The sequence below is a fragment of the Psittacula echo genome, assembly GCF_963264785.1.
Source record: "Psittacula echo genome assembly, chromosome: 1".
Classification (NCBI taxonomy): Eukaryota; Metazoa; Chordata; class Aves; order Psittaciformes; family Psittacidae; genus Psittacula; species Psittacula echo.
This window is the reverse complement of record NC_137735.1, coordinates 134,926,855-134,943,323: the sequence shown is the minus strand read 5'-3', so window position 1 is coordinate 134,943,323 and position 16,469 is coordinate 134,926,855. Positions and strand designations below refer to the sequence as shown.

Here is a 16,469-nt window from a genome sequence, read left to right as displayed (position 1 = left end):
TCTAGAATGCTAATTTATTTTCAGCTTTTTTTACTGTATAGGCATACTGAAGAGCCAAGAGAGTTCTGCAGCTTCTGTAAGTGGTTCAGCAAGTGCCTGAAAATCACACCTTCCCATCTCCCCAGTGCTGTGTCTCAAGTCTGTAGCACAATAGATAATGTACTCACTTGCTTCATAGTGTATTAGCTTACTTTATTACTGGAAAATATTGCACTATATTACAAATCACCACGTCATAAAGTCTACAGAAATGTGCTTTGACAACAGATTTGGAAACCCAACAAATGTTGTTTAATAGGACATTACATTATACTGAACCAACAGAAACATTGTTCAACACATTTAGACTAAGTTAGACATGCCTCAGTACACAAGCACAGGTTGCATGGTACTTCTTTAGAGTCCAGCTCTGTAGTTCTCCCTTCTTGGGCTGAGATCTCCCAGATCTCCTCTGAGGAAGGCTATATTATATATTATATTATATATACTCAGAGCCTAGACTATGGGAAATTAGATGAAAAATGAGTTTCTTCCATTTACTGTAGTAGGCTGTCCCATGTACCATACTTGGGAGGTACTTGGCTTCGAAAGATGTCATTTTTCACTAAGATACACAGACTGAGATCACCTGGTTAGGTTTCTGATAATACTGCTTGCAAGAACAGAGGATGCACTTCTCCAGCCTGACCAGATTCTAATGTAAGCAAGCCAGGATGTCTGCTTTCTCAAACAAACTATTCTTCAGTTAGTATTAATTCATTCACTAATATTAGTAAGACTGAAAACAGTCTGAAGTGCTGCCAGTAGATCTTTTGGGTTCTAGCACTGACATGGGCTGCAGCTACCAGACACAAACATATCGCACTCCTCAACAGATAAAAGTAGTTCCTGCAGCTCTGCACAAATACTAGGTGCATGGCAAGCCTCTATGTAGATCTAATAATGGTAATGTCTGACTGCTTACTGTATGTAGCCTCCTCCTGAGCATAAGAATTTAATGGCAAAACAGCTATTGGAGCAACGGTAGTTACCTCTTTATCACATGCAATGATGAGAATCTATGTCTACACACTTGTACTTCTTTTTGCTAAGAGGTCTTCTAAAGGGACCTATTTCTCCAGTGCACAAACTAACTCCTCTTAACGTCACGAGTTAGACACATACATCCCTAGGAGAAGTGTCTCCATAAGTTTTAAAGGAAGCACTTTTCAAATTTCATACAGACCATATGGCAGGTGCGTTGGAACTTCATGATCTTAAGATCCCTTCCAACCCCAACCATTGTGTGATTCTGTGATATAAGCCTACACTAGAAAAGTTTCACCAATAACAAAAGTACTTTTGAAACAAAATGCTCGCTAAGAGTCATTAAAAACCTTCTATGCAATATATGTAAAAAAGATTTATCTAATGCTTTGCAAAATTATCCACAAATGTACCACACCATGCACAAACATTAATAAGAAAGAAGCAACAAAACCATAATGCTACCACGTTGAAATGCAATGCAATTAATACTACTTCCATTAATACAGTGTAATAGCTACTAACTATTATTGATGTCTATTTTCTCAGGAATTCATACTTCATTAAGGAGGTCTATGTTTTTTTTTTATCTTTTATTCAGAAATATGGAAGCAACTGCACACTGTTTCATCGCTAATCAGAGCTACACAAGAAAAGATATGAAAGTCTCATTAGTGTGAATTTTACGATAGCTGGTATACTACTGTAACTCCCTCTGTTCAAATCTGTCATTTCCTGTGATACTGAGAGGTTACCATTTCTGTTACTAACAAGGTTTAGATTGAAAACCTTCCTAAACTAGGCTATATGTATGGAACTTATTTTTTAGTTTATCTGCTATGACGTGTAAAATATTTATTAAAATAGATTTTATACCAGATGACTACAATAAATGCTTAGAAAATACTTCAATTTAATCTGAAGTATAAAACAGTCTCAATGTGTAGGACAGAAAGGATATCAGTAATTTGAAGGTTACTAAGAGAGTATATATCTCACAGGTAAAAATGTGATACTCTGTAAGGTGAGAAGACATGCCTTGTAGAAATTAATCTGGAAAGCAGTGCTTTCAGGAGTTATGTTAATATAACAGTGGTATTTCTTGCATGATAACAGTATTTTCTAAAAGTCTTTCAGTGATTTTATTTCTGGAATTAAGACAGGAAAGAAAACTGCCCCTCTCAAAAGGCTCTTACGAAACTCTCTTGCACAAAATACTGACTTCTCTGTAGGAAGGGACAAGTGGTCAAGGCTGGGCATGGGGAAAAGGGCAAACATCTAACATTAAAGTCAACAAAGTGGACAATGCAGCATGACTCACAATATTTTTGATAATTAAACATTTCTGGCATTACCAGCTATGAACAGCAACAAAAATGAGCAAAAAGATGAAACACCTCAAAAGACAGCATGAGAAGCATATGTTTACAGAGAACTTATGCTGAAGAAACTTTATGATGTCATATAAAAGCTCACAATTTTGAGATGGAAAGGAGAAAGGTCAGCTACGAACCTTTGTTTTCCATCAGTTTTAAAGCAGACAGACCCCGGAGAAAGACAGAAGTTCATAGAGAGATGGCAAGGAAAAATGGTGTAGTAAATCAGAAAGAGCAAAATGAAAAAGGATGTTTTAGCTGCATGCTGGACAGAAGAAGTTCATATCATTGACTTCTAAGTATCAATGGTTCATATGGTTCACTTCAAAATGGGTCAGTAGTTCACTCCTAGGTCCACATGCACATTCCCTTTGTGGGATCAAATATCTCTTACACTCACAAACAAAAGATATATGTGCCATTTAAGAAGACAGCAGGGCTAAAAATGCATATGTTGCCAAATGGATCTAAGTGCTTCTCAATATTAGAATACTCTTAAGAAATGAGAGAAAAGGGGTCAGGACCAAAGGTACAGTTGAAATAACTGTCTAGAGAAGAGAAAGTATGGCAGGAAGCAGGAGAGCTATCAGACCTCGTTATCTCCCAATATCTTTTGTCAGAGACAACATAAAGAAGCATACTTTCATGAACAAAGTAAGCATGAACAGACAGCTATTAATTCAGACTACCCATAAGAAGCAATGAAACCAAGAATGGGTTCCTTTAGGAAGCAACTGGAAGGCAAGAATTCACCAGTGATTCAGGGATGTAAAACAGCAGAGACAGTAGGATGATAGAAAAACTCTGTAGGTTCCAAATAACAAACCTACATCATTCTGCTACCAACTTAATTTCTTTAACCCCCCAGTGCTGTTGACTAGAAAGTCCTGAACTGGGGATGAGCAAGCCATGAGATACTGGGTCTCCAGTTTGCACCAGGTACTCTCTATTTTGAATGAAAACATGCAGAGGCAGAATTAAAGCTCTGGAGATGTCATTGGTGGGCTGAGGTCATGGAATCAGAACTGCCCGGGCCAGACTAGTGTTAGCAGAGTGATGGTGCTACCTGCAGCTTTATCTTGTGCAGCTTTCTCAAGGGAGAGTACAACCGGGAGAAAAAGAAGTATGAGCTTTCCTGACCAGAGGAACTGAAAGACATCTTATAGCAAGCCTGGACATAAAAAACAAGTCCATGGTAGAAAGATAAAACTGAGATTAATCTGTGGATAGGGCACTGAGGATGTAGTATTCCTTAAATTGAAGCCTGCTCATTTTGAAGGGCTAGGTCTATTCAGTAGAAAATACAAAGGTGTCTTTTGTGAAATTTCTGGCCATTTTGGAAATTGATGATGCTTAAAGTGGTGCACCAGTCTCTGGTAGCAGCCTTAAGGAGTCAGAAACTTCTACTTGGGTTTATACAAAATCTGAGAAAAATACTTGGCTTTCCTTTTATTCTCACAGTTTACATCTACAAAGTTAAATTCTCCTCATCTTGACTGTTTATGCACTGTGTGTGGCCCATGCTGTCTCCTGTATCGTGTCAGGGTGAAACTAGCTCCTGGCTTATTCCAGTCCCATGACAGGAGTGGGCTAACAATTAACCAGTATGGACAGTGTGTCAGTTCTCTGGCTCTATTTTGTATTAACAGTTTCACTTTTGCAAAGCCTGGATTTTATCATTATAAAATAGCTGTCTGATACAGGAACACTGTCAGGCTTCCACTTTTTGCATTTAGTTTTAATGTTTCAGTCACAGTACTTGTTTAGGAGTTGCCATAGCTCCATGAATCAGTCCTGGGTTGTCTTCAGATTTCCTTAACACCAGTATTTCAGACACAGTCTTGACAGATCTACATTTGAATGTGTCAGTTCTTTTTTAGACAGGAACACTTCTGGGGCTGGGCTGCTGTCTATAGGCTCAAATATTTCAAAGGTACTTTCCAAAAGAGATGGCATATGTCAGGTGCTTGGTTAGCTTATTTAGTAGAACATGCCAAAACCAATTTTTGATGTCCTAATAGTGAACATTTTGCTCTACATAAATTTAGTATGTACTAATTCAACCACTTAGTGCTGTTTTTCGGTAGTTCTGGACTAAAGCAGAATTTCTCCTCTATCCACATTAGGAAAGACTGATTTTTTCAGAGCTCTTCAACACTATTTCAGCAGCCTATACTCAATGCAGGCTGCTGCGGAAGGTGAGGATGAAGTGAGAAAGCTGAAGCAAAGCTGGAAAGGGGTAAATCTATTCGAGTAACAAACACTTTAATATCTTTTTCTGCCTTTTTTTTTAATAATTCATTTTTCCTTTTTTTAAGGCAACACTTTTCCACCATCTTTTTGTTTAATTTTTTTTTTTCAGTATGAACACTTCTGTCAGCTTATAGTAAATGCAAACCATATGGCTGGTCAGCAAAAACAGGTGCAAAGAAACCAAACTAAGTAGCACATCTTTGTTTAGCAAAGAACCTGAATAATAAAGACAAAGATTGTAAGATCTCTGGCCATACAGCATCATAGCTGTCACCTAAACAACTGCTGCTCAGTATTTTCTTAGATACAAAATGATGTTATTTCCATGATTATTATTTTCTTTTTTTAATAAGCAGGTACATTACTATTTCTGCTTTAGAAACTTTAAAATGACTTCCTCCAGCTGGATTGTACCCCATGACAAATCTTTGGTGTTGGTTCACAGTTTTCTTTAGTGGCCTCTTTAAATTTGAGCACTGGCATTTTCTCCATCTTTTCCTTTTCCAGCAGACTCTGGCTGTTGACCTCCTAAGCTTGATGGACAATGGCTTTTTAAATGCTGCAGCATGCATTCTATATGCACATGAGTGTTTTTTCCTGTATAGGATTTTTTTTTTTCCTATAGTTAGACTATATCTCAGCCAATGTTGATCTGTTTCCTGTTTGCAACGTAAGTAAGATTGCTGGATGAGAGAGAAATTAAGTCACTTACAGAATTGGATTTGACACAGTGAAATATGCAGTTAGGACATATTCATATCTGAGACAGAATACATTACAAGGCAACACAAAACCTTAGGCAAAACACAGCTTTCCTCTTCCACAGGCAGGAATACTACTTTGGTCTTATCTTAAAAAATGAGACATTAAAGACAGGAGGCACAGGGTAATGACGGAAAAGGAAGGTATTATTCAAGCGTCATTACACATTAGAGATAATAAAATAACAACTGGATCGTTCAGTAACGAGAAAGCATGCCTTGCTTCAGCGGTGTCACAGACTAAATATTTTAGAATCACAGCAGCTTTCTCCAAGTACTAGAATTTCGTTTTGTATTCACATTATCTCACATGACCAAATCTTATCATCTGTTTCTTATTCATAACATGTGGGATAGACACATGCATCTGAATCCATCCTACTCTATTCCCTTTATAGTCAGTCAAGCAGAATATATACTTCTAGGGTACACCTGGCTTATTTGAAACATTCACATAGGAATGACATGAAATGCACACTAGAAAGGCCCATTTCTGCCCAGGAGCTATAAAAGGAGACATGACAAGTAGCTATACAGATAGATATTAACTGCATTATTGATGCATATTTGGTCACATGGGTTCCCATTTCCTATGAATTTATGGGAAAAAAATAAAATACTCACGTTGTACCCCTAAAACAGTCCTCATATTTCTCTTAAGCTATGATTTAGCCATCTCACGTAGACTGCATTTTTTTCACTTCTTTTGAATAACTCAAACGAATGCGCATTTTGTCAAATTTCAGAGTCTAACAACCTTGCATTAAGGTATATCCTTATTTCTGATACACATAGATTTCTGATAGTAAACTTTCCTCTGTATCACGCCATTAAATTTAGCCACTCTGTAGTACTTCTAAATAGTTGCTCCAGTTGCAGCCATTGTTTTACCTTTAAAAAAACACGCTCTCTTTCTCTTCTCAGCATTCTCTAAAGCAACAAATCATCTCCTGCCCCAGATACAGAGGGTTAAGAGGCACACATTATCGCATTTGGACCTAGGGTAGCTATCTGTACCTCTGGCCTGACAGAAGACAAGATGGTGTAAATTTACACTGCTTTTATTGAGGGTTGAGCTCAGTCCAGTATCTCCTGTCTGCCACAGTGATATGCAGAAAATAACCACAGCTCAGTAAATGCACCAGAACTTGTTAAACTATGCTGATCAACTTGTTTTGATCATGAATCAATGCTCTAAGAAGAAATTCTCTTGAGAGAGGGGAATTATCCTCATGGGCTGGAATATGTCACTGTGTCAGGGTTCTTTTTTTGCCACTGTCCTGCACTGATTGCTGAAATATCTATTTTGCTGTTTATTATTACACAGGCTTGTTCAGCATACTGGATTTCACACTCCACTTCTCTCTGAAGATTGGTGTTCTGAATTGTTTTCCTCTAGAGGGGGATTCACTCGCATTTTTCAAAATAAAATCCCATCTTTCAGGGTTACATTAACCCTTCTAATTCCCTTCATACTCTTCTTTTGCTATGCAATTCTCCACAATTTGTCAGCATCTTCAGAAAAAAAGAATGTTGCTTACTCCGCTGTTCCAGAGCCTTAATGGATGTTAAACGGAACCAGATTTAATACTAACTAATATAGCACCTCTGCAACAATTAGCTTTCTCCAAGTTCATATACGATAGTGACACCACTCGGCCTTTACTTATAAGTCTTAATTTGGTTTAATTAGAAAGAAATGTCAGGTTCTGTCTCTTATAAATCATTCTTTTAAATATAGGTATGAAAAATACTTTATTGACTATTGGAATCTAAAGATGCTTTAAACACCTTATGCTTATTATTTCTGCAATTTGATAACTGTTACTATATTCCTTGTTCTAAGGATTTATAGGTTTTCTAATGACAAAAATTTGGCATACACAAACACTAAAGCTTCACTTCCCAACCTCTAATCTTCAGAAGTAAAATATTTAGTATTTTTGTATAGGATCCCTTTTATTTTTTTGTTTGAAGCACAGAGTAACACGTATAAAGTGACATATGAATGCCTTTAGGTGAACAAAGATCTCAAAGAAATTCAATCATTATTCAGTTCAGGTAATAATAAATTGAGATGGATGCTCATCTCAAGCCACTGAAGAAATTTTTTTTTTTGGCTAAAATATTAAAAGCTATGAAATTACTTATCACTGTCCAGGTATTAAAATTTCTTCTTCTGTTATTGCTTCCTTACAGATAAATCTTGACTCTCCCCTTCCAGTGGAGCATATTCAAGCCTAATGTGTTAGGCTGGACAGGAAAACTAAGTTGCTAGAAGCTATTATTTTAAAAACAGAGAAAAAAACCACACTATGGATCTTTGCTGTCAAGAAAGAAACAAACCTGTTGTACCACACTTTTACAGTGAAGGAAAAGGAGGCAAAATGGCTTATCAAAACAAGTAACCTTGTAAAGGGCTCACGGATTGTTCTTTGTTCTACCTTAATGAGTCTATATATACAATTATATCAAAAGCTTGCAGCACTGCTTTGGGACAATAAGAGTTTGCTGGAGACACCATACAAATTATTATGTTGTGAAAGGTCTGGAACTGCTCTAGTTTTACCCTTATAAAGAAGTGGGACCATTGACACTCAAAACACAAAAAGGAATGCACAAGCAGCTTTGATTTTGCCTAGGATGCTTAACTGCAGACACATTTTTCTAGAACCAATGGTGTTACCTCCCACAACATAGAAATTAATTTCCAATCTAGCACACAAGGATGTAGTGAGTATATATGTATGCCTTATGGTTTAGAACCTTTTACACACATTTTTGTAATTGTACAGACTTTCCAAACTTACCTCCTCTATGGATAATCAAAGAAGTTTCACTTCCAACAGGACATTCTTTAAGTATATCCACTACTTCTGCATGGCTCAGGTTCTGTACATTCTGCTGGTTGATCTCAACAATGAGGTCACCTTCACACAAACCAGGACATCCCTGAATGTCTAGAATTTGCTTCACCCTCTGTCCTGTAGGACTGTCTGCTATAGTGAAGCCAAAGCCCTGGGCCCCTTTCACAATGGTTAAGGTCATGAGTTCAGCTTGGGTGGCCCCAGAAGAAGCCATTGATACATTATCATCATGGGCAGGTGGTGGGAATGTGCTATCAAGCTGACTATCTGCTGGAATGGAGTGCAAGGAGTGTGGTGGTCGATCTGTTACGTCTGGAACAGACTGAGAAGTCCTAGAAATGTATTCCAAATAAGTTTCATAGTTATGTCTTCCATTTACCACTACCGGAGGCCTCTCCATTACTGCAAGGGGTGGCACCATGCTGTTGGCAGGATCTTCAGGATCAAAGGGCAAAGGGTATCCACGACATAGCACCAAGTTGACACTCTGACCAATAGGAACAGACTGGAAGAGTTTGACTACATCTGCGTGAGTATGTCCAAGGACACAAACTTCATTAATATAGACAATGACATCACCTAGAAAGAGAACAAAAAACAGTGACAACTTCAGTTATTGCATATGCAGTGAAATTTTTTTCTTAATCAAATAGCAGTCTACTAAAAAGTAAAATAAATTAGACCAACATACTGATTAAATAGTGGAGACAAAAAAGGAGAGTTTGTCTGCCAGCAAATGTAATACAAATAAACAATGCTGGTATTATTTCTTTTCTGCTGAAGCTCACAACTGGAAAATTTAGCTGGATCCAGACATACACCTTTTTCTCAATATTTCTTCCCTACTTTTTTTTTTTGGCTGCTGTCAGTGTAGTCCACAGATTACTTTTTTCTATAAGATAAAATGCAAGTTTACAGGGTTGGTTGTCAAGAAATACCATTGTTTGGTGAAGAGTAAAGGAAAAAACAAAGTAAATAGTAAGCACTCTTGGATTTAAGAATCAATGACTAGGGGTGCAAGACAGCGTGCAAGTGCATAAGGAAATACTTTTTGCATTGATCATGGTATTGACAGTTTCCTATTAAATTTCATTACTTTGCATCAGACATCCAGGACTACTACAGTTATTTCCTATTCTAGGCATAAACTAAACTGTATCTTGCCTATCACAGAGACGTTTAGAGGCATTTTGTTGTAGCCGTGATGGTTAAAGGACAATGACAAGAAAAATTTGTAGGTAGGTGTAATAGCTTTTTAGTAGAAAAATCTAGGCAAACGTTTCAAAATCAGTTCAATATTTTTAGCTAAACCACATGGTCAAGTAAAAGGTATTACCTTTACCTTCAAATCTTCTCTCATGTATAGTACAGAGCTATCAGTCAGAGCATACATACTTAAAGCAGAATACTTTAAGACAACAAGCTATTTATGGGTCTGCAGGTTGCTCATGCACCCACCAGCTACTGTTACTGGAAAATTCAGAAAAAAACCCAAGCTCTTTCTGGATGTCAGAATGGATCTATACAGTTATAGCCACAAATCATTTTCTTTACAGAACTGTTATGGTGCATATTAACATAAAAATGAGTAATCAGTACAAATGATATTCAGAATAGTTTGATGACCCGCAGTCAGTTTGCATTTTAATAAAACAGTTTGTATTTTTATAACAAAAGGGAAGGATGTTTGGTTAGAGAACTCCAGAAGTTGAAGTATTTTTCTAAGTGAAGATTGTCTTATCTTACCATCAATTAGGAAGAAGTAACTTATACAGACAACACTGAGAGGTGTCTACAAGGTATACAATTCTATAATGGACCTATCATAATGCAACATTTGATAATGGTATGTGAAAATTCAGCAATAAAATGAGAATTAATTTATGGAGGATGAGGTAGTCTGTGTGGAATTGCTTCAAGTGTATTTATGAAATTATGTCTTTCAAGTACTTCAATCAAAAGATCTAATCAAGCAAACTGAGGAAAAAAGAGCATCATCAAGATGCCAGTGCAAGGGCTGTTTCCATGTGACAATGAAAGGCAAAGGCTATTTCTATGTGAAAACTAAATGGTCAGTTCCCCCATGATCAGCCTGTCTAATAGTCTGATGGTAATTAATTGCATATGTACAAATTGTGATTCAGAGAAAGATTTCTTCAGAGGGTGCCTAGGGAAAAAGTGTTAAGAGTCTTTGTCTAAAAGTTTGTGAATATTAGTCACAGAAAGCTTAGGAGCTGTTAATATTGTCTTAAATGTGCATCGTAAGTTTCAAATTATAAGCAAAAGCAGTAAGATCACTTCACAGGCAGTGCTGATAGAATGCCAGTTTCTCTCTCAAGCAGCTCAGAGTAAAATAGTTTTCAAAAGTCAAGATTTAAAAGAAGAAAGAATGTACTATACTAAACTATCATGTCAATGGCTGCAATTAATTGTGATTTGCTCATGCCCTGGTATAGAAAGATCTTACCTGTGTTCTCCTCCCTGGCTTCCGCATTAGCAGTGAGGCTGACATTGCTCGTAAGAGGACTGATACTGTTGAACTGAGACTTCTTCAATGCATCTGCCTGTTTCACTATCTTATGCCTTAATGCCCTTTGCAACTTTTTAATCCATGCAGTCTTTATTTCCCTGAGTGGTGGCAATGCAGATATGTGGTGGGAGGAGACCAATCTGTTCATCCTCTCTTGCAATATTTAATCAGGGTGCAGAAAGAATAATGCATTTATTGTGTTATGCAAGTAAATCACCGTCTGTTTTCACCCCTTCACTTTGTACAGGATTAGCTATGATTTAAACCCTAAACCAAGATTTTTTCATAAATCAGATAAACTAGTTGACATTACATAGGTTTCCAGTGAAAAGAAATTAGCTTGTGCACAAGGAGCTCAGCCAGGAAATACATAGGCCAAGTAGCTCCTTTCCCCAGTCACTACACAGGCAAAACTGAGCATCAGAAGATCTTGGCTAAGAACTCTTTGAAATAACAGCCCTGTGTATCCCTCACAAGACAGCAGAAAATCCTTTAGAATTTCCTGAATCAACATTTTTAAAGGTCTTTGTGATTTCTAACATGAATAGCATGTCTAGACACACTCTGAAGTAACTTGCTCACAGCTGAACTGTTTGGGACCCATAATGCTGTACTGCCATATGGAGAACATATGGCTAGAGGTTAAGAGGAATGGGGGAAAAGGCATGAGTTACTACGTTCAAGTCAGAAAAACAGCACCAGTGGTGTTAAACTGGGAAGACACAGATTCAGATCATGAGACAAGGAGGAGGACTAAAAAGGGTTAATTTCAGAAATCCTTCAAATAAATCTCTCGGCTATAGGAGTTTCTCATAATCTAACTCATTTTCCAGGCTGAGAGTTCCTCATTGCTGACACAGAGAGAAGTACCCAGCATTTCTGTAGGGAGCGAGGGAGAAGTTTGGGATCATTACAGAGCCAGTGCCATGCTAATGCAAAGTTCAGAACCTCTCTACTTTAGAAAATCTCCCTCAAATGTTCTTGTAGCATCTTTTCTGCCTGTTTTCTCCTGCTGCTTCTAATAATAATAATGGGTGCATATGGACAAGCATAATAGTGATCCCCTTTATAATTCCTGCCTGATTTTCTGAGCAAGCCATAGTCTGCCTCCAGAAATCACAGTTTCACAGTGAGTGGGTATCTCTGAAGTTATGCAGAACATTTATATTAAGCATCAAACTTTGCCTGGCTTTTAGAACTAAACCTACTAAAATGAGTAAACCTTGCTGACAGAATCACAGAATGATTGAGGTTGGAAGGGACCTCTGAAGGTCATCTTGTCCAACCCCCCGACTCAAGCATGGCCACCTAGAACCCAGTTGCCCAGGATCATGTCTAGGTGGCTTTTGAATATCTCCAAGGATGGAGACTCCACAACCTCTCTGGGCAACCTGTTCCAGTGCTTGGTCACCCTCACAGTACAAAAGTGTTTCTGATGTTCAGAGGGAACCTTCTGTTTTTCATTTCATGCCCATTGACTCTGGTCCTCTCGCTGGGCACCACTGGAATGAGCCTGGCTCTGTCTTCTCTCCACCATCCTTCAGGTGTTTACATACCTTAGAAAAACCGCTCTAAGCCTTGTCTTCTCCAGGCTGGATATCCCTGTACTTCAATGTCATCAATGTCTGGTGCTCTTCCCAATTCTGTCTTCCTCACTAGCCTGTACGGACTCTACACAGGCCCTACCAATCATATATTGCTTGATGCTGCTCAGAGACGAGAGAGACCAGGAGGGCTGGTGTATGCAGAAGGCTTCTGAAAGAGACTCTCTAGATGAACTGGCAGGTTTAATAGATAGCCAGTGGAGCAGATAATAAATATCCTGTCCCACATCTCAAACATCTACACTATCAGAAGAACAAGAACAAGATTCTGCTGTCCAGCGCCAATGCACAAATTCAACATTGAGTCAAAGAATGTTAGAGAATACTGACAGTGGCCAAATTTGTCAAATTCTTAGAATTACCTCTGCTTACTTAAGGCACTTGCATTTAACTGACAAAATTAGGCAAACAGGCCTAGAGGGGACTTCCTGGATGATTTAACCTAGTCCCCTGTTGTCAGATACAGCATGGTATGGGCACTTGAGCAAATTCGGTATCTTCTTTGCAGAAATATCCATGAAGGCCCAGAATTTTTCACTTCTTTAACTAGTTAGTTTATTAAAATTTCTGACCATGACTTATTTTTGTCACATAATGTGAGTTGACTCCATGTCTCAATGCTTGGAGGTCACATTTTGTTACCTACATATTTCAAAGCAAAAAACCAGATATAAACTATCAATGTTGTTTGTTGGTTTAGTGACTGGTGAAGAATTCTGTGAGCTTCAACATCCCCTAATGACAGATTCTTACTTACATTCTTTTCTACAATAATACTGCAGAGTTATTGGGCATTTTACACAAGCATTAATACTGCAAAAATACTTTTTTCATGCTTGAAGTGCTTGATGCAAACAGAATCTGTTTTATTGGCATAACTATTTCATCACAAATTACCTTCATGTTTCATGTAATGCTACCAGCTGTATTTCCCCCCTTTCTGAAGAAGCTATATTATTCAGTGACTCCAGTATTGTTTCTGCTATGTTTTTATTACCCCTACAATGTCTGTATAAACATCTTGCACTAGTAGGTAAGTTCCTCCATTTACTTACCCATGTTCCTACTCTGCTTGTTTCTTATTATTATTGTTATGCATTCAGTTTCCTGGCTGGAATTTTTATGGAACCTCAGTGAACTGAATTGCCTACAAGACTGCCCTTCTTATTATTATTTAGAATTCTTAAAATGTTTAAGTCTGAATGCAGAGGAGAAAAATGTAGATTAGATTTTTGTTGTTAATTTACGATCATATTCAAAGTTAGTGGAAATGTCTCCATTGTTTCTGATGGGTTCTGGATCAAACTCTTAGTATCTGTGTTATGTGCCTAAAATATGACAGAACACTGTAATTTGGTGAGCTATGAGAGAAATCTCTGCTGCCACCTGTACAAGCCAATAGACATGGAGCTAAAACCAGCCCATGGTTTGCCAAGTCAGCAGAGGAAGCAGCAGCTCTGCAAGGCTCAAGCTACCTTTTATTTCATTACATTTTTTTCCTGTATTTACAGCCCAGGTAAGTTCTATTAACTCCTCCAGCATTACTTATTCCCACCTGCATTTCGCAACCATATACATTTTGCATAGGCATACTTAGCATGAGGTTCAGAACTAGCAATACATGATTACTTTATTGCTGAAGCTCTCCCTTCACCTGCCCACTCACACTATCTGCTGTCACTACCAGCTTTTTCTGTCACTTCTCAGCAGTGACCTAGCCTTCTCTTTCTGCAAAATGCTGCAAGATTGCTGGCACTCCAGACTATTTATAATGAAATCAGAGGTGTTTGCATGTTTCCAGTACTGTGATATGAAACAGGGGGGTAATTTTAATAACAATGGCATGTGACTGATGCTCAATAAGGAGGAGAAGATTCATTAGAAACGAGCCATTTTTACATGTGCACATACAGTTACCAGAAGCAGTGCAAAGAACTAGTGCATGAGGGATCCTTTAGTTAGCAGTAGTTACATTCTGAAACTTTGAATCTCAGCTTCCTTCCACTTGCCATAGGTGTTAACCCAGTGTTTGACAAAGTAGTTTTTGTTATGAATGGGCAGAGGCATTTCTTTGGAAGTAAAAGATTTCAAAAGGACTTGCATAAACAGAAATTCTCTGTTGCACTCTGACCTGGCACAGAACCTTGTAAAAAGCAATTTGGGTCTCACATCTGCATGTCATTACTTTTATAGACAAAGTATGAAACCTAGGATCCTGCAGTTCATGGTAGCCTGGTTTATCTTTTCTTTGAAAATTTGGCCCTACCTTTCATTAATACTCATTACTGCAGTAATTATAATAATTTCTTAAAGGAGAGTACAGTGTAAGATGACCACTGCATACTAATACTGAAATACTTAAAACACCTGCCAAGAAAATTCTAACTTATCCCTTTTAAAAAGGAACATTAGCTGATAAAACACATCCAGAGTGTAACCTGGGGAGATGTACATGCATATAATAACCACAGCTACTGTTTGGGAGAGCTGAATTTAAAATTGACCACTTTGTTATTAGCTTTGTATCAGCTTTATGTGATAGATAGTACTGGGGCAGCCAGCAGTGAAAAGAGCTGCTGGGGGATATAATGCTCAGCTGCCTCCTCTGCACTCAGAAGTAATTTCAGGACCACTTGCTGGTCCTGAACAGCCCATTAAAATACCTCTGTTCATACTGGCATGGAAGAACCGCTTCCCAGTCATCACCTCATACAGGAAGTTTTACCCATGTGCTGACAAACTCTGCAAAGCTGACAGCTAACCACAGTCCCATGGGTCCTTCTTGCACTCGCTGGACTGTGGGAACTGAGGTTCAAGGGAAAAAATCAGGGTAACAAAAATTATTTACTAAATCTGACAAAAAAGGAAATAAAAAAAATTGCATTTCTAGGCATTCTACTCAAACTTGCATTAGATAGGCCTAAATTCTCCTCTTAGTGAAAACTGAGCAACAGATGTAAACCAGCTGCTTATAACATTTGAAAGGCAGTAATTCTAAAAAACATCGTTGTAGAAGTGGTTAACTTGGGCAGAAATCTGTCCCCATCATTTCAAGCACTGAGCACTCTGGTTCCGAACTTGGCTTTCTCCACAGGGCCAACAGAACGATGTGACATGTGACACAGACATGGGTGTGCAACTTTACCCAAGAATCAGATGTGTTGAGTAAGCAGGTGCCATTTTTATACCATTTTTTAGAACCCATTTTAATTCTACTGTGACCCAATGCACATGCCTAATTACAAAGCTGTCTATTCAGAATTTTTGTGCTTAACCAGCATGTATCATGTAATTACACTCAGGCAGATGTGGATTAGTAGAAGAAACTATTTACATTTTATTTGTATTTTGCATATAGCGGTAAAAGCTATTTAAATAGAGGCATTTAACTTTTTTTGGGGAGTGGAATAAAATACATTCCAAAATAATCTAAAGACCTTGATTACTTGCTGATCCAGTAAACATGAAACATCGCAGATTAAAAATGTAAGTAAAGCAATAGCAAAAGAATGCTTAAATAAATGCTGCTCATAAAGTGCTAAAGAGCAGGCAAATTCTCTTCCTAGCTAGACAGTTTTTCACTTCAAGCATCTAAAAGCAGAGCATGGATGTTAAATTTGCCACTTTACCAAAAAGTAATTATTTAAAAGATAAGTAATTTGGAGGCAAGACCACATAAAAAGAGAAAGGTCCAATTTTCAAGTCAGCCTTTTATTTACAAATTAGGTAAGCCTGTTCTGTCTAGGTTTTCTTGCAGGAGCTCCTTGTGCATCCTCAAATGCCTGGCGTGAATGAACTGCGTGACAAAACATCAGTGGATCTGAAGAGCAAGATAAAAAATGTATGCTATGTTTGCATAGCTATTTGGGATCATTTTGAAAGGTGTCACTGTGTGCAGAGGATCATGTAGAAATTAAACCCTTCTTTTTCTTTAGAAAAAGGAGGTCAAAATTTACAACACATTTGCTTTTCTATGCACAGTATTTTATTTCTGTACTCAGAGCATCACATTTATCCAGGTAACAGCTTCTGGGAGGACGAAAGTAGCCCAA

At 37.8% G+C, this 16,469-nt stretch overlaps 1 protein-coding gene across 2 annotated transcripts in view; it reads right to left on the bottom strand.

Moving 5' to 3' along the window:
• Positions 1-16,469, bottom strand: part of MAGI2 (membrane associated guanylate kinase, WW and PDZ domain containing 2) — a gene marked incomplete at both ends in the record, with an annotated part of 757,046 nt that overhangs the window by 109,387 nt on the left and 631,190 nt on the right. For both annotated transcript variants that reach the window (XM_080629386.1, XM_080629387.1), the window contains one exon: positions 8,227-8,862. In XM_080629386.1, coding sequence (XP_080485512.1) covers positions 8,227-8,862 — 636 coding nt within the window. The remainder of the gene's footprint in view (positions 1-8,226; positions 8,863-16,469) is intronic.